General features: G+C 42.3%; 2 protein-coding genes across 2 annotated transcripts; both read left to right on the top strand.

The window, feature by feature from the left end:
- Positions 1–3,062: 3,062 nt before the first annotated feature.
- Positions 3,063–12,067, top strand: ptchd1 (patched domain containing 1). The gene is made up of 6 exons (XM_041066244.1): positions 3,063–3,410; positions 5,776–6,040; positions 6,080–6,490; positions 10,057–10,485; positions 10,639–10,781; positions 10,967–12,067. Exons 1-6 carry the CDS (start codon positions 3,063–3,065, stop codon positions 12,065–12,067), a joined length of 2,697 nt encoding a protein of 898 aa, XP_040922178.1.
- A 3,671-nt stretch (positions 12,068–15,738) lies between these two features.
- Positions 15,739–24,155, top strand: LOC121200796. The gene is made up of 15 exons (XM_041066300.1): positions 15,739–16,060; positions 16,347–16,433; positions 18,608–18,699; positions 19,000–19,325; positions 19,525–19,783; positions 20,223–20,270; positions 20,663–20,704; positions 20,805–20,888; positions 21,016–21,063; positions 21,146–21,219; positions 22,361–22,472; positions 22,810–22,921; positions 23,012–23,073; positions 23,537–23,604; positions 24,117–24,155. The coding sequence occupies exons 1-15, from the start codon at positions 16,041–16,043 to the stop codon at positions 24,153–24,155; spliced, it is 1,473 nt and encodes a 490-aa protein (XP_040922234.1). The 5' UTR covers positions 15,739–16,040.
- The last annotated feature ends 234 nt before the right edge of the window (positions 24,156–24,389 follow it).

The raw sequence follows: 24,389 nt of genomic DNA, 5'->3' as shown, positions 1-24,389 counted from the left end.
CTAACTTTTTCTTGGAAATGTTGGTCATGGTGTTTTTCCCGGCAGGGTGATTAACCTCAGTTGAGGGTTGAGGTCTTACTCAGGACCTTCACAACAGCAGTTATGAGAAACTATCGTCACATAAAAAAGGGAAAAAAAAGTCCCCATAGGTCATTTGTGCAAGCAGCTTATCATGACCTATACTTATATTTTATTTTTACACAATAGTGGCTCCAGCATTATTACACTCACAGTACTTGCCTAACGTTGGGGAAAGCTAAACAATAAGTTGAACCTGGGTATACAGCCCTGTGAAGCCGAGGAAAGCCACAGACTGAGGTGTAAATTCTTTGTAGGTTCCCTATAAGTAACTCCTTGTCAAATCGCCTTGAAGAGAAGCAACAAGTGGACATGAGCTGCAAATGGATGTCTTGCTGCTTAACAGGATAATTAAATAATCTTTATTAACTAAATGAATTATGTTGGCTAATTACCGACACACAATAAGGATGGATGTGTGTACTGACAGACACAGAAACCGATACTTATGTCATGTTACTGCATCGTAACTACAACAACAAAAATTTCATCATGCTTTAAAAGAAATGTAATACTGTCATGTAGAGGGAGTAAAGAAAAAAGTTTTTTGTGTTTGAATGTTTTTAATCCAAACTGCCTCAATTTATGATATCTGGGGAAAGGAAGGAGCCATTAGTAGTCCCATGCGGACAAACCAAAGACTGGCTATTTGATTTCATGGGTCTAAATACAAAATCAGACAGACAGGAAGAGTGTGATCTCACCCTGTCTGCACTCATTATTATCTCCACTCCCTGCTCTTTCTCTGTCTCTTTGTCTCTTTTGCTTTTAATTCCACTGTATGAGACACCTCCACACCATCAGCAGATTGGGAGTCAGCAGGTGTATGTTTGTGTGTGTGACAGAGAGAGAGAGAAATTGTGTGTGTGTGTGTGTGTTTTGGGGGGATGGGTGGCATCGCCGTTGCCATGGGAACCAGGGCTGTGTAAAAAAGAAAAGTAATTTGTCTGGTTTCCGTGGTGACGGGCCACACAACGGCAAACCTAAAAGATGCTTCATGCATCTGCAACAAGAACACTTAATACTGTTTGTATATAACTGTATGAGCAAAATCATAAAGTCACAAAGTGATAAATCGTGCATTTTAACATTCTGCCAGCACAAACTCCAAATGGCTATTTTTGTAAAATATCTAACCCATAATAATTATTGAGGATTATCTTATTTGTCTTTTTGGATGTATCCTAGGAACCCTATGAGTATCACGCTAAGCAGAATGAAATGCCACAAAATCATGATTTATCATTTATAATAAGTATTTAAGCAGACTTTTATAATGCAGACTTTTATAATACAGATTAACGTAGTTATAAGCGAATGCAGAGACATTTTAGGTGTTTTAACTTTATTTAGAGGTGTCTTATTTCCTAACAATTTCTCGAAAGTTTCCTGGAAAGAAACATGTAGTTTGGTGCGAATTACAGGAAAAGCCAAAGTTCTTACTGTTATTTCAGTTAGCTCAGTTAGTTCTACTGAGTTTACCATTGACCTCCAGACGAATTTCACTGAAAGAAATTGCTAAATTTTAAATCCCAGTTTAAATGGAGCATTTACTCCTATTATTTATTATTGGAAACTTTATTCTTCACATTTTGGACTTTCAGCTCAACTGCTGCCCTCTGAATAAAAGTCTCAAGGTGTGTTAACTTCGTATTTAGTGTATTTTAACTGTATTGGTACCAAATTACTTGGTTCTTTATAGAAATCTGCCAAGATTATGCTTGCTGGTCTGTCATTAGCCATTTATTAAATATCTTTATATTGAATATAAATGTTTATCGTGTATATTCCAGTGTATTTATTATACGCCAGAATCTGAGGAAATAGTCTACATTGTGATCACTGCCAAACATTTTTAATCTGTTAAATTCTTAAATATTATTCACACAAATGCTGCCACTCACTTGAAACGATGTTTGTTTCTCTGCATTGAAGCGTTGAAAGAAGAGAGGCGGGGCAGAGAAGGGGACTTAGAGCGGGTCGTGAGGGCGGTGCGAAAGAGGGGAAAAGGCAGAGAGAGAGAGAGGAACGGTTCCCGGTTTGAAAGCCGGTAATTAGTGACGTGCCTTCCCAACGAGAGCTACATCAGTCGCTGCTGGGAGTGCAGCCCGGTAGCGGATGATAACGGGGGCTCCGCCAAACCGCCGGGGCGATGAGGAGAGGGGAGTGCGGACGACAGAAAGCCTTCTGCCGCAGAGGAAACCCAGATTCGGCTGATTTGACGACATACAGCTCTACCGGCATCCCCGGTGCGTGCACGCGGCGTCACCTATCCTGCGACTCACACCTAACCACCTAACCCACCTCGACCACCCGTCAGGTTGTGTGGTGACTTGGTGATGTAGGGTGGAGCTCGCACGGACAGCCGGCAGGGTAACATCTTGGTCTGAATGCGTCTTAGATGATCTCCGTCATCACCGGGTCGGTCCCCTTCGTTCCCCTCTTTAGGTATGTACAGCCTCCAGTTTCATGCAACTGCTATCACCTCTGCAACCTGTCCGAGTGCACAAACAGAACTATTGAAACCATGGTTCAGTTTTCAGGGCAAGCTAAACAAGTCTAGTTATGAGCCCACTCTGGCTCTGCGATTTTTTTCTGTTGCGCACAGAGCCATGCAGCTCGCAGAATCAACTGAACGCAGCAGGGTAGTGGCTATTAAACGTAAAGTAGGCTATCAACATGCTTTCTAAGCGCAGAGAAGAGAAATGCCGTCTGTTTTAGAAGCTTTCTGTCTTTTGTGCTATTCCAGCGGATGAGAGAACCCCGGGGAAAGAGGCGCCCCTGTGACCGCAGGAGGGCTGGATTCTCCCCGGCTGGTGACCTCCTGCTCCGGGGACAAGTCCTCCCACCGTTCGGCGTCACCTCTCCTCCCCCAGACTGAGAGAGACGGAGCCCACCGATGCGTCCGGCAGCCCCTGATGCTCGACAGTGCTCCGGGGCTTTCCGGTCGGTGGGAGAGGCTCGAGCCGCGGCCGCGCGCTAGGATGCTGCGCCAGGTGTTGCACGCGGGCCTGAGGACGTCCTTCCACGCGCTGGGCCGGTTCGTGGCGAGCCACCCAGTATTCTTCGCCTCGGCGCCCGTGCTCCTCTCCATCCTGCTCGGGGCCAGCTTCAGCCGGTACCGCGTGGAGGAGGACGTGGAGAGCCTGCTCGCGCCCAAGCACAGCCTGGCCAAGATAGAGGGCAACCTGGTAGACAGCCTGTTCCCGGTGAACCGCTCCAAGCACGCGCTCTACTCCGACCTGCAGACGCCCGGTCGATACGGGCGCGTGATTGTCACAACCCGAAAGGGGAGCGTGCTGGACCCTGTTCACCTGGACACCATACTGAAGGTAAGCTCACACTGTCATTTTAAACTATTTCTGTAAAGTCAGCGGGCTTCAATGGGCATTGACTTAAAAAAAAAAAAAACAAATTAATAAATGACGAGGAATAAATAAGAAGTGCTTTTAAGTAGCATCACGAACCAAAAATACAGTTGATAAATACGAAACAATGAAAAATACACACATAGAGCCCACTAAAAATAGCCTTATACTGGGACTAGTGCTTATAATAATGGACAACATAATTCGAACATTTTAAATGGCACTTTTGTAAACTTTGAGAGGGAATTGTTTTATTCAAGAACTCAAAGGGTACACACACATACACACGCTTAGTCAATGATTTAAAGATTCTAAGATTGGGATGCTCCTATGGGCTAATACCAGCTAACACAAAACACTGGAGAAGGTAGAGTATTTTTTTGTCAGTTTCACTTCAGTGCCTTTTAAATCACATTGATATATCACAAAATGAATCTACAGAATCATACTTAAATAAACAAATACACTCCTGGTCACAGAATCACAGGCAGAGGTAAAGGTCAGTGTCTGCAGGCCAGAGCACATACTGTATGCAGGCTGTCTTCTTCCCCCTTCTCAGTGATTGATAGTCACTAAGCAGAACAACAGTCCTGTTTCAAGTAACCCTGATAACCTTCATAGTTATGAACCAGAGCATTTTAATTACATAGTGGAGTTAGCTGCAGCTCAGAGGCCTCTGTCTCCACGTTGGTATTCCTAAATGGATTTATGAGTATTAGCTTGACACCCTTGGAGCAATTAGCCAAAAGATTTCAGAAAGTTATGAGGTGGTAATCAGAGCTTGCTGACCAATAGATCTGAAACACCGAGCTCTGTTGGGTAGGTTGTCCGTGCACATTTCTGTGCATCTCTGTCAGATATGGCTATTGTGACCCAGTTCACATAAATCCACAACATAGTGTTGGTCCTCTGAGTACTACCACACTGAGAGACAGGCTAGTTTAGGGCTGTGCATCAGAAAAAGCAGGTTGGTGCATAAAAGAGCTCAATGAAAATTAAAATTCCACTGTTACATAATATTTCACTGTTACATATAATCTGCAAAGTGCAAGATTGTGTAATTTTCCTTTTTCGTCTGTTTCCACTCACTACTTCAGTTTGGGAGTTGTTGCATCTCCCAGAAAGCCTTTCAGCATCTCTCTGTGAATGGGTCTGTACTTGTTGCATGCAGTACGCTACGGAACGTGTTGGTGGAGAGAGCAACAGCAGGGATAGCGAGAGCAAGAGAAAGAACTAGACAGGATTTCCACCTGAAATAAGAGTAAAAATTGTGAGTCACACCCATTGACTCCATTGTGTACTAGTCTATTTAAGTTTCTGTCAGTAAAGAAATTGGCAAATGCTCCTCTTCTGTAATGGATATATACTCTGTATATCATTGATTAGTGTCAGCACAGCACTGTGAGTCAAAAGATGCTCCTGTTCTTTGGTTCTGAAGAAGTCACAGCCAGACCACAGCCTGGTCTTTGTCACTGATGTTTCAGACAGTTGTTTTCTGGTCCTGTATATCTCCATTGTACTAGCTGTGCTAAAAATACCTTGATGTGATGTGGCAACGCGTAGCCAAACAACAGAAGCCAAATGCAAAATGAGCATGCAACAGTTTTTTTTTTTTTCCATGAAATGACAATATTCTATACGCTCTGTAAATCTAAATCTGAATTCATTTATATATGTGACTATACCTGCAATTAATATGGTCACAATTGGGCCTTCAAAAGTAATGTTAATGATCTAAGACACTCAGATCAGTAATTATAAGGCTCTTCCTGGAAACCAATAATAATGACAGATTGCAATCGTTTGGAGAAATGAAGAATTTCATAAGTACCTTCATAAGTACCTGTAACAACAGCAAATCTCATCCATTTTCAATAGACTTTCTTGCACAAAGAGGCACCCTCCCTCTCTGAAGTCAATGCAGCACTCTGAGGTGGGAGACAGCTCTGCCCATGTTCGTTGTGGCAGAGACTGGCATCAGGCCTGTTGCTTAGTAACCAGCACCGTGCTGGGTGCTGGTACTGTTGTCCTCTTGCCATAGAAACGGAGGAGGATTCAGAGACCACTATTGTTATGCTGTCGAGTAAGACACACAGACGCTCACACGCACACATTCCCCCACACATTCCTCCCTCTTATTCACACAGACAGCTAGAAAGTAAAAGTACACAAAGTAGGCAAATGGAGCTGCTCACACTGAGTTTACACAGAGAGAAACTTTGATGGAACTTCTGACTCTTGCCACACTTTAACCAAACAAAATTGGGCCACCAGGGAGTTAACTCAATAAACCTCTGTGCTGTTTGTGTGGTGTTTTTTTTGCACACAGCTCCACAGGCGCATCTACCAGATGCAAGTGACGGTCCCAGCCACAGGCTTCAACAGCTTCAACTACTCCTTCTCTTACCTCTGCCTCCCTGACGACAAGAACGTCTGCATCATTGATGATATTATTCGTGCCATGGAGGAGATCCAATCAGCTCGCACTTCCAACCGCTCTGTCCCAATATTGCGGTACCCAATCACGCAGCTGGCAGACGGGCGGCAGGCATACATTGGACACCAGCTGGGAGGGGTGCAGGGATGGGGTCCCAGTGGGGCGGTTCGAGGTCTGGGGACAGGTGCCAGGGGAGAAGGTGTACGTTCTGCCCGGGCATTGCAGCTCACCTACTACCTCCAAGCCCGAGGCGGTCTGATGGACCGAGTGGCCAGCCAATGGGAAAAGGCCTTCTGTGCAGAGTTACAGCACTTTGCGGCGTTGCACCCGAAGCTAGGGCTCTACCCTTCCACTTCCTCTTCTCTGAGGACAGACTTCCAGTTTTCTTCGGTGCTTGCACGTCGCCCCCTGTTAGCCAGCTTGGGGGTATGTGGTGTGCTGGCTGTCCTCTGCTGCTCTATGAGGGACTGTGTGAGGTCCAAACCCTGGTTGGGACTGCTGGCTTTGCTGTCAATCACACTGTCAGGCCTCACTGCTGCTGGGATACTCAACCTGACCGGGGCCACCTACAACTCTACATACCTGGGCATCCCTTTCGTCATGCTCGGTAGGTTTAAAACTGATGTTTCTGATGCTAAAACAACAAATACTTCTTTCTTTTACCTTAAGAGCCTTTTGTAATTCTGTATGTCCATGCATATGTTCAGGACATTTTTTCAGAACCTATGGTTGTTGAACACATCAAAGCCTTAGCAACAACTATACGTAAAAACAGTAAAATCAAAGTGATGCTAACACATGACAGGTGGGAGCCACAGTGAACATTGCCATATTTCAGATGGCCTTTGTTCTCCGTCTGCTCTTTCAGGTACCTCTGATGAGTTTTACAGATGCCAGCTTCAGGCTGCCGTCAATGCCATTTCAAAGTAGACAGATCATCAAAATGACTGACAAGTGGTGGGGCATGAATTTACTGATGAATTACTGAGGGGGCGGATGACGGCACTAACAACACATTTTCTGACTGGGGGGCAAAAACTCAAACTAAAGGTTCTGAAAAAGTAGGTTAAGTTAGAGCTCTTATACTGGAGTGTGGAACAAATTCAGGGCAGAAGGTTTCATACTGGTCCTCCTCATTTAACAACAAAGTACGTTGTTTGTCACTGCTTTCCAAGCAAAGCCATGTCAATGTTTCATGATGCCTCCTGTCAGCAGGACAACATGGTTTGTGAAAAGCAGTGAGTTTTGGTGAGGAACACGGAATGTAAATAGGCACTTCATTTACAAGGAAAATCTACAGGGCACATTTAGGTCTTGTCCACACTAACACAGATATTTTGCAAAACAAAATTTATCTGTGTGGACAAAGCCTTAAACAAAAAAATTCAACCAACTGCATTTAAACAGACATGCACCTACTTTAGTCACAAACTTGAGGAAAATATATAATTTTTCCAAATGTATTCATACTGCTTTAGGCCATAACTTTGTTGTCAAGCACTGTCACACAAAAATCAGCTTACTAGTATTTTCTTATGTTTGGTTTTTCAGAATTATATGTCCGGGAGTGAGAAATCTATCAGTGGTGTTTGAGGATTCATGTGGGTTTTATTCAATACTAAGTTAGTAAATTGGGTTATTTGTTTTGGACAGAAATAAGATAAAGGGATAAAGAGCAGAAAGAAGACGTTACGATGTAGGAAATGAAAAATGAACAAACTGTTTATTTCATGAACAAAATGAAAATGCATACCATATGTGTGGTGCACAGGCAGCTTATCTTGAGTGCGTAGTTACTAAATACTGCAGGATGTGCTGTACGTAACCACTCATGAACACATGTAGTCTATACCATAATTACTCTGTAATGTGGAGGAGGGAAGGCTGCTGTTAGGCTTAAAATAACTGCAGAGAGAACAGAGGAGACGTGGGGCATAGAGACAGAGAGGGGGGTCTGATGAAATATCACTCCAAATGGGGGCTGAGAAAGGGATTCTCTTAGCAGAAAATAAAGTTAAACTGTAGTTAGAAGAAAGATGGGCAGGCGGAGAGGGAGGATGATTTTTCAGAATGCCAGTGGGAGACAGGAAAAGGTGGGAGGAAGTGTGAGGAGAGGAAAAAAGAATGGAAGATGGGCTAAGGAATGGCAACTAAAGCCGAATATTTAATGTCTTAAAAATGTGGTGCAGTGACAGCATTTTGCATCCTTCTCTTTCAGAGTCAGACATATAAAACAGTTTACAGAAGAATAATAAGTATTACTCCATCGACAAAACAACATAAATGGTGAATCAAATCCTACACATTCCCAGGTTTTTGCTTCTCAAATGACAAGATTTGCGGCTTTTCTTTATCAAATATGTTGCAACTTGACGTTTCATTGACCAAACGATTTATCAGTGTAATCAGAAGATGAATTAATAATGAAAATAATCATTAGCTGCAGTACTAATATCCTGGAATTGAGAAATTTTCAAAGAAAAAAAAAGCCCAATCAGCGTAGTGTTTCGATGTCTTCATGTTTTTGTTTGTGAATCTGAAAAATCTGAAAAATAGCCATTCTAGCTGTAAATCAACAGTCTGAGCTTTCACCGTCTGAAATACATTTTATGACAGCGACAACAGTGATATCAAGGGATTGAAATGGTTTTGGCAAAAGACACATCCTTTTCTCCTGGGTACATTCTAATGTATTAGTGTCTGAATGTGTGTGTTTGTCCATGAGTGCACATTACCCTTTCTCTAGCTGGTAAATATCAAAATCCTTGGGCAAGTGCTGTCCCCAGCCTCTCTTTTCACTTTCATCCATTCTCTCTGAAACATCCCCCACCACCACCACCACCACATCTTTCCCTGTCATTCACTGTCTAATTCCCTCTTTTTCAGATACACACACACACACAAAAAAAAAAAAAAATCACAGACTTTCTCAGTTGCACCCACGCCTGAAGTGTCTCGGTACGTTACGCCTCTGCTAAGGTGTTAAGTGTTTCGCCATGGTGAGGTCACTGGAGGGAGGGGGGGCTACTTGTGTCACTGGTGACTCATTGGTGCCATGGCAACCACTGAAGAGAAAACCATTAAAAACCATCTGCTACGTGTATATAAACATGTATGTCCATGCACATGCGACTGGACACACACTAATGCACGTGGATGCATCATATATAAAGTCACTTCCAATGCAAATGGACATTGATGTATACTAGTGACTCAATTGTTACTTGATTTAAAGATATAAATCTATTAAGGAAGGAAGTTTATCTGCATACATTTTTTGGATAATCCCCTAATTGTACTATTTTCTAAACATTTTGTTTTAATTGCATAATTTATTTTGTATTCATTATAATTATTAATACATGATTTGTTTTTGTCTGCATATTGTTAAACGCTGAATGTTTAACATTGGGGTTAGCGCAGGGTTACTTCCAGACATCTGTGGGATCAAGTAGCATCTGCTCTCTGAGGTACGTATGCCATTAAACCTCTTCAGAGGAGAGAGTTGCTCTAACAAAACATTTAGTTGTAATTTAAAGCTGCTTTAATTGATTTTCTTTTTGGCCACTTGGGGCCTGTGCAACAAGCTGTAAACACAACATTGACATATTATCACTTTATCAAATTGTTACAGGAATCATTTAAGGGAACAGTTGCTTATTTATGCATCCAGCAGACACAGAGCAACATTTACATTCATTTGGAGTAGGGTCTCTGTCCCTCTCCTGTTAGCTCTGGCTTGGTTTCTACCAACTCCCGAGGGCTATATTTTTATAAACTTTATTTAATTAGGTTGTTTGCTGTTAACTCCTTCTAAAAACTGCATAGAAGTGAGACTAGTTCTGGCAGGATTAGTGTGGAATATGGAATATCTAAAGGTATGTAGTTATTGGATTGTGTACCGTAGTTACAAGATTTAGATGAGAAGAGACAGCTTTAACACTAGAGCTAAACTAAAATGCACTTTAGCACTGAGGGACACTACAGAGTCATTCAAATTGTCTCTGGGTTTAACACTACCTTCAACCCCATTTAACTTCAGGGGCCGGTAGACTCCATCCAAAGTGCTTGCCAGATGGTCAGATAGCTTCAGTAATCCCGGTTAAATAGGTAACGTAGCACAATTCCCTGATATAATGTAAATCCTCCATTTCTATTTCTGTTTCCCATCAGGCCACGGGCTCTTTGGCTCCTTTGAGATGCTGTCATCGTGGAGGCGAACCCGAGAGGACCAGCACGTGAAAGAGCGCGTGGCGAGCGTCTTTGAAGATGTCATGCTGCGCTTCTCCGGCTCCACCATGCTTCACCTGATGACCCTGGGCCTGGCTGCTTCGCCGCTTACCAACATGGAGGCCGTCCGGCTCTTCTGCCGCACCGTCGCCTTAGCCATCACCATCAGCTATGTTTACATGTTGTCCTTCTACAGTTCCTGCCTGGTGTTTACAGGATACTTAGAGACCGGGTACAGACACGGCTGCTTCTGCCGGAGAGTCCCCAAACCAGACCGGCTGGACTCTAAACCGGCCTGGTACAGGTGTTTAATGTACACCCGTTACCAGGATGAGACTCAAATTACCAACCCACCACACGGGGTCGGACACAGTCACGCAAATCCACCAAATCCTAACCTAACTCACACACACGCGCACACACATCCACATACTGCAAACAACCCTAATTCACATGGACACGGTCATGTGGCGAACTCCACACACTCACATCCACACCCTCACACACACTCCACGCCCAGCACAGACCCTCATCCTCAGGACTCTCACCTTTTGCTGGGATGTGTGAGGCGTTGCTATGGAGACTGGATCACTAACACTTATGTCAAACCCTTTGTGGTTCTGCTGTACCTGGTTTACATCTCCTTTGGATTGATGGGCTTCCTTCAGGTGAGACACACTCAAACCCCAACAACACAACAAACAGTAAAACCAACACAAATATAATTTGGGATTTTTCCACTGCCCACATAAAGCAGCTACGGCATATACATACCCTCTGCATGATTCAGTAGTCTTTATTCAAAATTACAGAGACACAAATACTCTAACACAACATGCATGCTTGTCAACAGGTGACCCAAGGTTCTGACCCCAGTGCACTGGTTGCCATGGATACAATGACAGTATTATACACCCGTGCCCAGCAACGATACTTCAGCTCATACTCCCCTGTCATTGGATTTTATATCTATGAAAGCGCCCCATACTGGAATGCCTCAGTGCAGCGGGACCTGCTTGAATATGCCAAGGGCTTCCAGAGAATCAGCTGGCTGGAAGCCTACCTGAACTACCTGTCAGACCGCAACCAGTCCACCAGCCAGCCACGGGAAAACTTCACCCGCACACTCCGCCACTCCTTCCTCCGCGAGCCACAGTTCGCCCACTTTGCAGACGACATCATATTTTCAGAGCGTGGTCAGGGAGAGGAGCCTGACGTGGCCGCATCGCGGATCTTCCTGGTGGCCAAGACGACGGAGAACAAGCGCGAGGAGATGTCAGTGCTGCTGGACACGCTGCGACGCCTGTCACTGACCTCACGTGTCCGCTTCCTAATCTTCAACCCCTCCTTTGTCTACCTGGACCGCTATGCTGCAGCAGTGAGCTCCCCTCTGAGACACTCACTGTTGGCCGTGCTCTTCCTGTTGGGTCTGTCTTCTCTAGCTGTCGTGGAGCCGCTGGTCTCCGTGTGGTTGGGCCTGACCTTGCTCTCTGTGCAGTTTGGGGTGCTGGGCTTCATGACCTTGTGGGGTGTGGAGCTGGACTGCATGTCTGTGTTGTGTCTGATCTCAGCTTTGGGGCACTCAGCAGACTGCAGCGGCCCCCTCCTCTGTGGCTTCGCCTCAGGTCGGGGTGAGAGCAGGACTCGCTGGGTGAGAGTGGCGCTGGAGAGACATGGAGTTCCCTCTCTACAGACGCTCATTTGTTACAGTGCCGCCCTGGTGCCTGTTGGCTCCGTACGCTCCAACCTCACACGCACACTGTTCCGCTGCCTCACCCTCACGGCCGGCTGCTCGGCCCTGCACACGCTGGCGTTCCTCCCCACCCTCCTTACCTTCCTGCCCCCCTCCAAGAGCCGGGGCCACCGGCCTGGGGGAGAGGGGCAGAGGCAGGAGGTGGAGTGTGTTGAAATGAACGACAGCACCCGAGTGGTGGACCAGATCACCACTGTCTGAGCATGGGATGATGTTGTGTTTTTGGCCTCCTGGTTGCCAAGGTGACGACTGGGGCTGGGAATTGGTTCATTGTAGCCTGAGCAGCTGCTGTGCATGCTGCAGACAAGAATGCTGCTCCGTGTGAAGAGAGGCAGAAAAGGAGTGAAAGATAGGAATAATAGAGGCTGAAGGTCAAGAGAAAACAGATTTAAATAAGTAAAGGAGAGTCGGAGGCTAGTAAAGACAAGGAGAGAGAAAGACAGTTTTCCAGTGCAGTGTATCCATGGTTACCCGCTTGTTGCTAGTGCTGTGTGGCATGTGAATGAGTTGTTTTTTCCAGCCAATCAGGAGTTGAGGATCGGCTGGATGTGACCTTATCACAGAGGAAGTTCCGCACTTTTCACGTTTCCAAAACCTGCTTTAGATCCGATCACATTGTTTGGCTACTGCTATCTGTCCGCACAAATACAGCTACAATGACATGAGGCAATCATCTGTAACTCGAGTATTTCTACTTTAATGCTGGACAAATAAAGTCAAATGAAGGAAACATGGTCTTGTGTGATTTTGGCTGTGATGCTAATTGTGATACTAATTGAATTTTAATGCACGTTAAGCATGCAAATGTGTCGGTGTGAGTTTTTATATGGTTTAAAAGATAAAAGGAGTTATGTAAACATAATCTGACGTCAAGCTTTTCAAAATACTGTAAAGCTCAGGAAATACCTCACCTGATACTCAATGTGAGGGTGTAAACTGATACGTATGAGATTTTGTCTCCACCTCAGTTCAGTGAAGGTGAATGCATTTTTACTTACTATATATTAACCACAGAACACGTCAACAGTTTTCAATGGGACTACTTTCCACTGAAGGTACACTCCCCATCAAAACTTGACAGTGAGATCAAGACCTCTTGTCCTCATTTCTGGTAATTCTTGAACTATAATGCTTCTAAATTCTGTCTGAGCCTTAAAGTTCTGCCTTCTCAGTTGAGGTATATGTAAGAATATGATTTGGCCATGATGAGTGGTCTAAGTGTGTGATATGTAAAGATTCTAATCTTAAATCTTCAGATCCAGTGGCTGCCTAAAATCTTGATTTGATGTTTGCGACTCACATCTGCAACATTGCGTCACTTGTGTGTGGCCCGTGGGAGACATGCCAGTAGATAAAGAAAATAAGAATAACAAGGGCGATTCCTCCATTTCACTGACTCACCACTTAATGTGACCTGTATTTTATGTCTGTGGATACAGATACAAATTTTATTCACTGTGTTTGTTTGATCATTCAGAGCGTGAAGTGATGAATTTTCACTCAATGCTAAAAGCTTTACTCTGTTACAGTAGTCTGAGAACCAGCAACCAGTGAAAGTTCTCTTTCCTCCTCCCGTGATTGTCACCCCTGAAGCGAAGGAGCTTGTTGCCTTTTATTCTTGAATTCATCTCGGTGGTTGAACGTCTGTGTGTGGGAGTGCTTGCTATTGTTAATCCAATCTCCTCTCTGACACTCACCTGAATGAAAGTATTGTTCAGGCTCTATGCAGGCGCCACAGCCATCCGCCAGCTTCCCACCCATGAGCACTGTCCATTGGTTTTCTTTAAGAGCACGTGCATGACCTTCAAGCTGAAGGTACCACAAACTGTGGGCTGCGTCATGTTTTATAAAACATTGTACTCAGTACTTACTGACATGATGACAGGGCTGAAGGCAGCTCTTTCTAAATATAATCGGTCTTTCTTTCTTTCCGTAGCCCATTGGTTCAAACTTAACATTGAGCCCTCAGATGAGAAACACACAGAACTCTGCCAGGTTGCCAGAAATCACCAACACCTCCCACACTCAGTCGTGCTGTCAATCCAAATGCACTTTACTGCTGCTTCCGCTGTTGTTGCTGTTTAGTTTCACAAGTAAAGTCGTGGACGGATTGTGTGACAACGAGCCCCAGGGTACAGCCATGTAAAAAAAAACCCTCACCTTTACTTCACAGAAAGATTCGAAATGACTACAAACATTTTGTGTCTTTTTGTAGTGATTTTGTGTCAACTTGTCATTGTTTTGTTGCTCTTTGCATTTATTTGTGCTCATTTTTCATCTTTTGATTTTTTGGTCTGTCTTTGTAGTGGATTTGAGTCTCTTTGTTGTTGGTTTACATCAGTTTGCAGTAATTTAACATCTTGTGGTGGTCATTTTGAGTCTCTTTGTGGTGGTTTTATGTCCCTTAGTTGTTCATTGATTCACTTGCCAAGAAGAACTGTTAATAGTCTCTTCAAACAGAGGGAGCTCCCTGAACCCTCAGACCCTTGGGCCTGTGCCTGATAGGTTCTTTTAATAAAGTAGACCAATATCGGAGCTATGGATTTTCACATCTGACGGTAAAATAATCAGCTGCAGTTGACATTTATATACAATAAATTTGCAAATGGTTTGGGTCGTAGTGAGAGATTGTGGAGAAACAAGGTAAACTAAACTGAACATGATCAGAAACAGAAGTAACTGATTGCAGTAAATTGATTTCAGTAAATTGAGAAGTTTTGGACTGCAGCATTTCTACCAAACCATGATCAGCTTTCAGTTTGAATAATTAGTTGTCTCTGCTCTTGTCATCTTGCAGACCAGTTTACGCACACTGATTCTTTCTTCTCCCTCCCAAACATACAAGCACAGGTGCAGGCATGTGTGTGATCGAGCAAAAAAAAAAAGATGTAGGACGGGTTTAATGTAGCACAAGCAAAAAGATCAGAGCAAGGAGCTTGACAGTGGGATTTTGATTCACTTGAGCTTGAACTGTGCTCACATACACTCACACACTGACAACCAAGTCACCCAAAAGTGCTGTGTCATTGAAGAAGTGCAGTTACGTGCTGCAGCTCTGCTCTGCTCCACTGATCTGATACTGTTTTGTTATCCCTCAGTAAAAATGAACAAAGGCTGACACATGAGCCACAGTGGAAAAAAATAAATTATGTTGTCTCTATTGCCCCCTTGTGGCAACAAAACGGTCAACTACTTTAATATCTACATGCCTTCTCACCACAAACATGCACGCACGCACGCATGCGCACACACACAATCACACAGATAGTACAGGAGAGTAAAAGCATACTGTGATTTGAAGAGCTGTGTTGCCCTGAGGCTGCTCTTGTCTTGTTTGGTTTCATTTTACATCTGACGTCAGATGCCATTCCTCAAATTCACAGCCCTGCCATCAGTATGCGTGTGCGTGTGTGTGTGTGTGTGTGTGCGCAGACACACCGAGGGAGAGGCAGACGATGTTCAACCGGTTTGTCAGCCTGAATTCAACATTTCATTCTGCAGCCTACCGTGTAATTTTTTGCCTGTTTTTGAAATATGCTTTTTTAATGGACACATACACACTCATGCATACACACACACACACACTAACACACCAGATAAAGGCTAATACTCTGTCCAGGAACTGTCTGGCCCTGCATCCTGTTACACCAGCTGCTGCCCTCCAGTCATACTGAGATTGAAAAAAAAAAAAACAGATATGGATAAATAGATAGAGAGATTCTGATACATGCAGCATTGTACAATTTTGTTTATTATCTCTGTCTGTCTTCCCTCCTCCTACTTCTCTGTGGGGGTGTGTCATTATTTGGTCTACTCTCTCCCGCAGGCAGAAATCACATTTCAGAAATTCTGAGTTCCTCACTCACGCCGACATGCTGCAGACAGTGCTGCTGTGTACGAGACAGGTGGACACAGGGGGAATAACGGAGAGCGATTGAGGACAGGGACGAGAAAAGGAAGGAAGAGGAACCAGCCCAAGGAAGACAAGAGAAGAAAACAGCTGAGACAAGCTGAGAAAGATACTTCAGCGGCGGCGGTTTTGGATTCAGGAAAGGCGGGTGAACAGGAATGATGGAGGGGCATGTGCAATGTGTGACCAGAGTGAAGATAACAAGTCCTCCTCCATAGGACTTACACACATATATACATTCAAACTCATCAACACACTCTGCAGATGCTTTTGAAAAGCATCAGGTAAGACTGCTTACTCATATTTACTCAAAAATAATTGAAATAACTCACTCAGTTTGTAACATGTACTACATAAAAGGTTGTGGATGGCACATTCAAAGAGCTTTGATACTTCTAACCACAGTAAAAAAGTGGCTGTGACAATAGAGGATCAGGAGGGAAAAAATCTCATGAGCAATTCTAGAAATGTCTCAGCCCAGTTTTGTCACACTTCTCTTTGACTTCAAAGAGAGTCAAACTGTGAGAACATAAGTTTAGGAATGACAATAGCTGTATAATTTCTGTGTAGCCTCAAGCCTTTCCCAGGTACTGTTTCTTGTTCTGATGTGACAAAACACAGCGATGGAGTGATATGGATCAACACAATTAGATACAGGTAAAAAGCAGTGATTAGATTGTATCTGTGTATATGATTTAACCCATTTGACACTTGTGCTGCATGTTTCACCCGGCAAACCCTGTACGTCAACATTTTTTTAATAAGCTTCTGTGTAACTGCAGACACTCCCTGAATTACAATACAATCAAGCCACAGTAACATGTCTGTGTGCAAATGGTACATACATGTTGCTTTTATTGCATGGTTATGACTGCGCACGGCTGAGTAAAGTAAACTCTGCATCTACCTCACAGATACAAAACACAGATACTCACAGACATAATAACTAATCATGAGCCTGAGAAACTACAAAGGTTTCTTGCAGTTTCTTGGTTACTTTTGAAAGTGGAAAATACTTTACTCAAACTTTCCTAAATATTAGCTGGTATTAAGCCCAATTTAAAAAAAAGAAAACAAACTAAGAAACAAACAAACAAACAAAAAACAAAAAACTCACTTTCAAATCTCCTTGCAACTAGGACCAAACTGCATATGCCTTTCTTGGAAATATCCAAGTAATTTACTGCTAATTATTATGAAATCATGAAGAAAGTTTTCTGGACATTAGATGGAAAATACCGAACATGTAAAAGGTAAAATAAAACATGATTAAAAACTTAGTTATCTCAGGCTTTTACACTTAGCATTTTCATAGAATCTGACAGGACTGTAGCCTGTGAGCAGGTCAGAAATGTACTTGGTATTCCAATCATACATAACATTTGAATTTCAAATTCAATTCTGTATATCTCTGTTAGGCGATTAAGTGCTAGAGTTGCGTGTTAGGCTTTTTGCATATGGGCACAGCTTCACCATATTCTTTTACATACTGAGCTGTAGTCGTTGTGTAATATTAACCCTTTAAAGAGTAAACAGACATTGCCTCAACCAAAGCTTGAACATTTTCACATAAAACCTGTACATTTGTAATTGGAATGAGTGGATTCAGTGTTAGGTTTAAAGTTGCACTGTGTTTTGTCCATTTGTCCATTTGGCAGCTATGAACACAAATGATCCCTGTAGATCGCTCCTGGACATCCATGTTTAGCATGGACTGCATGTGTTTGAAAAGTTCAATTCCAAGTGAGAACTCATTATTGTATTATGTGTACATAAAATGTGTATTTTTTCTGATCATTGAAGCTGCAGAAGTCAATATTTTTTATATCAACAATGGATTAAATGATTGGATATAATGTGAAGGGGGTTTCCTGTCAGAAGCCACTGAAAATTAGCTCCCAACTCTGCCACTCCCCTCAGCTGGTCATAATATTTTAGCATGTTTCAGCGCATTGTTTTGGTTTTATGGCCCCCAACTTTACTTTTTATTATTTCAGTCTTTATCAGTATTACAAGTATTTATCAACTACAGAAACAGATATTTCCCTCAGGAGGTGCTGGAGACCAAGACAAAGCAAAAAGGAGAGTAAATACAAACACAGCCAAACACACAAATCTAAATGAATGCTAGTATTGCTCTGTGTCTCCTGGATGTGTAAATAGGCAACTGTTTGTGAGCACATTGGCCTCTATAGACAATATACCAAGGCTGTGGTTTCACTTTGTTCTGCTGCTCCTGAGTGGGGAAAAATATAATAATACAGATTACATAATTTCACCCTGAAACAAAGACAAAAAATAGTCAGAGTAACAAAACTGTTGTATCAGTATTTTCCTCCTTCTGATGCCTTTAATCTGCCGTTTTGAGCCATTATGTGACAAACTGTATGTGTTGTGTGATACTATACTGTATCTAAATATTATAGGCGTAAACTGGCAGGTGTATCAACAACATAAAGATACATGCTACAATAACCTGTAACTTATAAAGGCGTGAAAGCAGTGAGGTGCAACCCAATCTGCTGTGTCCACCCCTGCCCTGGAGGCAATCTTTCCGTGCAGACAAAGCCACAGATAATATTAGATCGTGTTAGTTTACCAGCTGTGAAGGGGGATCTTTTTGTGATCCCACGGTAAAAACGATACAGTGTGATCATATCCACAACTAGACGCGCAGTCTGCACAAGTGAGGGAGGTAATTATAGGAATAAGGGAAGAGGAAGTTGGTAAAGTGACAAGAGAAGCAGTCAGCTGAAACAAGAATGCAAAGGCACAGTCAAATATCAAACCAGTCTCCTTTAATATGAATGTATTTCACCTTGTGCTTCCAGGAGGATGGATGGCTTTGAGGGACAGTGGAGATGGACACACCATTTCCTTCTAGTCAACTGGGTTTTGCTAGTGGCAGCTGCTCCGCCCACAGGTGTTTTTTTATTTTTATTTTTATTTATTTATTTATTTATTTTTATCCACAACCACTGACTAAACTTTAAATTTAAATCTACAAAATCTGACGATGCTAACTGAACTGAGGATTTTTTCTTTAACACGCAAGTGCTCATAAGTTTCTCCTCTTTTTACCCCGTGTGTTTTGCAAAAAAAAGTGTAAGAGTATGGTTCTTTGACTCTTAGAATTTAGGTTTATATGAGACTATTTCTCCCTCAAGAGCAGCCATGCGGTAAAATTAAACCTCCACTGCTGCATTTCTTCCTCCCATTCTAGCACTTGGCTATTTTCTGGGAGACACTAAGGCAGTACTGAACGGCTGTGATGACTACTGGACCCTGCAGGACAGGGCCGCCATGCCACTGCTCTTTCAGATGACAGTGTGTGTGGATATTCGTGTGGTGGTCCCTGGAGCATGGGTGGCCTTCTCTTACAGCTCGGTCCACGCACCCAGGCCTGAACTGGGTCTGGAGGGAGACGACGGGGCGCTGTATGGGTGGCTGCTAAGGGTCCGACACCGATTTCCTCTCCAGTTGTCCCCAACTCACTGGCACAGGGTCTGTCTCAGGAGGGACGTACCGCACAACTCCTTTAGCCTGGAGGTAATACCTGCTGTTTACTGGTCTGCCCATGTGATCATATTATTACTGGAGACCAAAACTATGAAATGAAAACCCAATTATTAAGATTTTAATAAATTAGAGGAGATTTGTTTCTTTGATCAAACCTTTGAACTTTCACTTAATGATCTCTCTTTTTACCTGCTATGCTAGTGACACAAGGTGTGTTTAAATATTCCAGGTTGATGGGGAAATTGTGGCCGAGAGAACCGTTATCGCTCACGCTATCCCACCCTCCGGCTCCCTGTGGCTGGGCTGTCATCCCAGAGACAGACCCCCGGGAGTCAAGCTCGGAGAAGTGGAGCTGTACATGTTCCGAATGTGGGCAGACTTGGGTGATCATGGCCTCTGTGAGGACGGCAATGTGATCGGATGGAATGCCCGATACTGGGGCGTGACCAGTCCCAAAGCCAGACAGAGAGACCCTCACCTTCTGTGTGGTGAGAGAGACATGCATTAACTCATCTTTGCCTCAAACACAGCTTGATCCTACTTGTAGATAATTTAGTCTAATTTATCTTTGGTCAAGCTGGAATTTCACGCTTCAAGAACTTTAACTCTTAAAGTAGTTTTGAACTGCATTTATAACAGAATGCAGGGTGATCTTTTCTATCCTTTCGTTTCATGAAATTCATGAATGTACAAGACTTTCATTCTAGCTAGCTGGCATGTTTGCATAATGTTGTACGGATGTTCTTCAGCATGCACCTAAAACACTGGTATTGTTTTGTTTAGTATTTGTTTGAAAAAAACAAACATTGCATTTATTAATGGGACTTCTGTTATGTTGTCTTCATCTCTAACACTTTCTAAATTAGCTTTGCATGCATGTAGAGCATGTTGGATGTTGAATGTTGCATGTTTTCATGTGTCTTGTAGACCACAGACGGTTGAGACGTGAGGCTGTGGTTTCTACTGTGTCTTCAGGTGACTTATACACTTGCATGGATGTAGTGTGTATTTGTCTGAATGTACAGTATATATGTGTGTTGGCATATGCCCATATGTGTGTGATACAGTGAGGAGAGTGTAAAGTTGTGTGTGTGCTCATATAAATAAAACACTGAAAATACATAAAGTTACAAAACAAACAAACAAAAACACACTTTGTAAATGTTTATTTGGTATTTCATTTCACCTTTATGTAACCAAGAGGGCTTCTCATCATGCAAATCTATGACTTTGTCATATAAATCAGTACAATTAAGAGTTTTAAAAGCGTTTCTAAATACTATTTTACCATAAATAAATGTGATAGATACTCGTACACTCTTGAAGTGCAGAGAGGAAAACTTAATGACCACATTATACTGTTTCAGCGATTACAACTCTAATTGGACGGCAATACCTGCCTTCAACTGGTAAGCATCACTTTAAGTTAATAATATCTCTAATCATCTTAACTACATTACTTCCTCCTGATTATTACTTGACTTCCTTCCTCTGACTTTCTTCTACCAGATGTGCCTTTAGCTACAACTACCTCAAGTCCTGTCACAGCAACACCTGATTCTCACATGAGCAACCCGACGACTATGGCCACAAGTGAGTGATGCTGTCATATCTGACAACTGGTGTACTGACAATAAACTATAAATATTATAAGCTCATTTAGATTTCTGCAGAAGTTACATTGCATGAAGTTATGTGTTTTCTCTATTTTCCCTTTTAGGTTCCCCACTCCTAAACTGTAACATCAACCAACTCTGTTCCAATACAGGTTGGAAATATTCACCTTTTGTCCCATCAGGACGTTTTATTTATGCATATTTGTTTACTTACAATTTAATTTCTCTCTGCAGATACTTACTTTTGGATGTTCTTGAGCGTGGACGCCAAAGTGAGCAATAATATTGCTAATGATGTGAAAGATCTGGTAAGAGTGAAAACTTCAGACTTTCCTTCATCCACTTTGTTGAGCCTCTCATATAACTTAATGCCTCCACCCCTTCGTCATGTCATGCATTTAACAGCTTTAAAGGTCAACTTGTCACAAACAAGTCTTGCCGGCAGAGGGTTAGTTGTTAGGAGCCGCAGCAAATTCCTGCGAAAATTGCAGTACATTCCAACCCCGTGACGCACCTGAAATTTATTTAGGAAACTGGCAACCATTCAGTGCTGGTGATATTAAGAAACCTGGGTGATGTGTCATGACTTACTTCACTGGAATTTTCTCTCATTTCCTCATTTCCTACTTTCTTAAACCAGCTCTAGTCAGTATTCTTATAATAACAGTTTATTAAATCACAATGTAGAAGCAATATGACAACATGAAACGACGTTTGGTTCTGAAGTCATGCCTGTGTCTTTTGGACAGAGATTTTGACGGCAGACAGACAGATATGCAGCCAACAGTAAAATATTATGACTGTGCTCAATGGCTCCATGTGTAGAGTTTGAAAATTTCCAATTGCGGTTTCCTCTCAATGGCAATATGAAGGAGAATAAAGAGACTGAGACCGAGGGCTGAAATGAAAACATAGACACAGCACTTTTCACTGGAATGAACTATTTTTTATACAAACCAAAACTTAATCCTTCAGAATGATTAAAGATATTATAATTGCATAAAAATCCAACACTGTGACTACAAGTTTACTTAATTTGTGTATAAGCATCACTCCTGTACGTGTGTGTTTAGCTGCCATCACCTTACACATAGTATTAGCATCTGTCTCTCCACCTTTCACTCAGGTGTCAGCTGCATTTGGTTGCAAAGATAAGTCATCAGAAAAAGTTACATATTTCTGTCAGAGTGGCAAAAAAGCTAAGGTGAGTCTGACCCAGAAACAGGTAACATCCTTCCACTTTTCAGAATAAATTTTTCCCATTAGGCAGGCAAATAACTGCTACTCTCTGTTTACAGGTAGTAGAGGTGTCCTGTAGTGAAAAAAATGACATAAGGTAAAATCATGTCAGTAGGTATTTTGCTACATAAGTGTAATTGAGATTTCACCTCCTCACAGTGGTGTGAATACTGTGTTTCCAGAAATACAACCTGCGGTGTGCTGTTGCAGCTCAGCTACGCTGTCTCAGTGTGTGATCTGCAGCTCGCCGGAGTCTCTGCACTGCAGCAAGCTGGAGACGAAAATATACAAGCAAGAATCATTGGAGAGGTGGCGAGAGTCGGTGAGTGCTTGTCAGTCAGTCAGTGCATTTATCTGCATACCAATATTTATTTTGACAGATTCACACACACTAATGTTTCAAGACCCAATTATTCATTTTTGGAGTTTATAAATTGCAGGTATAACCATGTATAGAGCATTAGAGTCTGACACATAAAAGTAAAATAAACATGTAGTGTGTTTCTCAACTTCTTATGATAAAAAAATTAAGCCTGCATTTACAGTTAATGAAGTTAAACTGTGTCATAAGGTGTTTGTGTATTTAAACACAAAATGTCCCCATAAAGACAGAGGTACAAGAACACCTCTCTAGCTCATGATTATTTTGTCACCATCAGGTCGAAATCTGTGTAAGGACCCGCAGTCCCCTCGTGACAAGTTTGTGAAGTGTACATCCACATCTTCCCTGGATGATATCTGTCAGGCAAACACACACTCTGAGGTTACATGGTGAGCAATACCTTTGTTTGTCTGTACTTACTGTATGTCTAAGGTGTGCATGTATGCATTTTGTTTCTTATCATCTTCTCTACCTATTAGCTCTATCTTAGACCTGAACTACTCCAATCTAGCCCCACAGCCTGTGACAGAATCCTGCAGCAGTGAGTATCACAAACACATACAACCATTATATTGAGCAGAACTCAGTGCTGCTGCTGTAAACATGTTTGTCTGTGCCACAGGGAAACCATCTCGCTTTTGTGACTGCACCACTTCCTGTAACTCTTCAAGTAAGGAAAAATTTTGGGAAAGTTTTGGGAAAAATGCTCATTGGCTTTCCAGTTGCTAACTGTTAGATGAGAAGATTGATAACAAACTGAAGGTATAGCCAGCGACCTACTAGCTTAGCTTTGCATAAAGATAGAACCAGGCAAGCTGTTTCCCTGATTTCATTATTTGCGCTGTAGCTTCATATTTGACGGACAGACGTGGGAGTGGTATCAATCTTCTCATCTAACTCTTTGCAAGAAAACAAATAGGTGTATTCATTCATCTCCGAGGGTTTGTGTTACTTATGGCTGATTTAGTTTTTTCTCCCTTTTTCTTAATGTTTTTCTTTTTCAGGCCAGTTTTACGCTGTAGGAATTAAAATAAACACGGCTTCTGTTGATGTTAACATCCTAAAAACCTTGGTATGTATAGCACAGTTTGCTTGAATTATACTTCCTCTTGTATACATACTTTGTACTGACTTTCTGACTTTATCTCTCAGTTCTTAGAACTTCCCTGTCCTTTATGGTTAAGGTAAATCTCTATTCACTTTGAATCACTGACAGTACATGAATGCTGGCCATGTTGAAATTCATTACAAATTTGCTAATATCATTGTACTGCATTGTAAAGACCAGTTAAACAGCTAAACTGACCAAACTGTGCTTTTATTGCTGGGTGGCTTTGTCTCTGTGTTTCAGCTCTAAAGAAAACTGTCATTAGTAGAGCTGCTGAATAAAATCTAATATGAAAGGATTTCAGTGGTACACAATTCACAATTCTCTGTTTCTAGGTCATCGTGTGGAAATTATTCAGAGATTTCAAAGCGTTACAAGGTAAATCATACTGCAGATGAGTTTGGTACGAACCCAAAACCTTTTAAAATCACATTAATCTACAGTTAATTTGTTTGTTTGTTTGTTTTTTATTCTAGGCTGCTCACCTGGAGTGCCGTGGGACACAACAGAGGTAGACATGCAGGAAAGAACTTCTCTAAAAATTCCTGGGCCCATTTTGTTTAGTGATGATTTGTTTTTTTTTAATATCGTTGGTGATTTATTAGATGATGAACAGATGCACCAGGCAGTTGAGAAGGAGTACTGGGGCACAGATGACATAAATTTGGCACCCTGTTGAAGAAAATCATAACACAGGATGAATTTCTGGAATGCAATATTAATGATAATGTAATGTAATGTAACAGTAC

This window comes from Toxotes jaculatrix, chromosome 20 (genome assembly GCF_017976425.1).
Source record: "Toxotes jaculatrix isolate fToxJac2 chromosome 20, fToxJac2.pri, whole genome shotgun sequence".
NCBI classification, from domain to species: Eukaryota; Metazoa; Chordata; class Actinopteri; family Toxotidae; genus Toxotes; species Toxotes jaculatrix.
The sequence above is the reverse complement of the archived record's forward strand: the minus strand, read 5'-3'. Positions and strand labels throughout refer to the sequence as shown.

Excerpts from the sequence above, each read along its gene's own strand:
- ptchd1 (XM_041066244.1), top strand. The coding sequence starts at position 3,063 with ATGCTGCGCCAGGTGTTGCACGCGGGCCTGAGGACGTCCTTCCACGCG. Across the intron at positions 6,041-6,079 it reads GGTGCAGGGATGGGGTCCCA|AAGGTGTACGTTCTGCCCGG; the intron begins GTGGGGCGGTTC and ends GTGCCAGGGGAG. Across the intron at positions 10,486-10,638 it reads ACCACACGGGGTCGGACACA|ACCCTCATCCTCAGGACTCT; the intron begins GTCACGCAAATC and ends CGCCCAGCACAG.
- LOC121200796 (XM_041066300.1), top strand. The coding sequence starts at position 16,041 with ATGCTTTTGAAAAGCATCAG. Across the intron at positions 18,700-18,999 it reads GGCAGCTGCTCCGCCCACAG|CACTTGGCTATTTTCTGGGA; the intron begins GTGTTTTTTTAT and ends CTCCCATTCTAG. Across the intron at positions 21,220-22,360 it reads CTAATGATGTGAAAGATCTG|CTCAGCTACGCTGTCTCAGT; the intron begins GTAAGAGTGAAA and ends GTGCTGTTGCAG.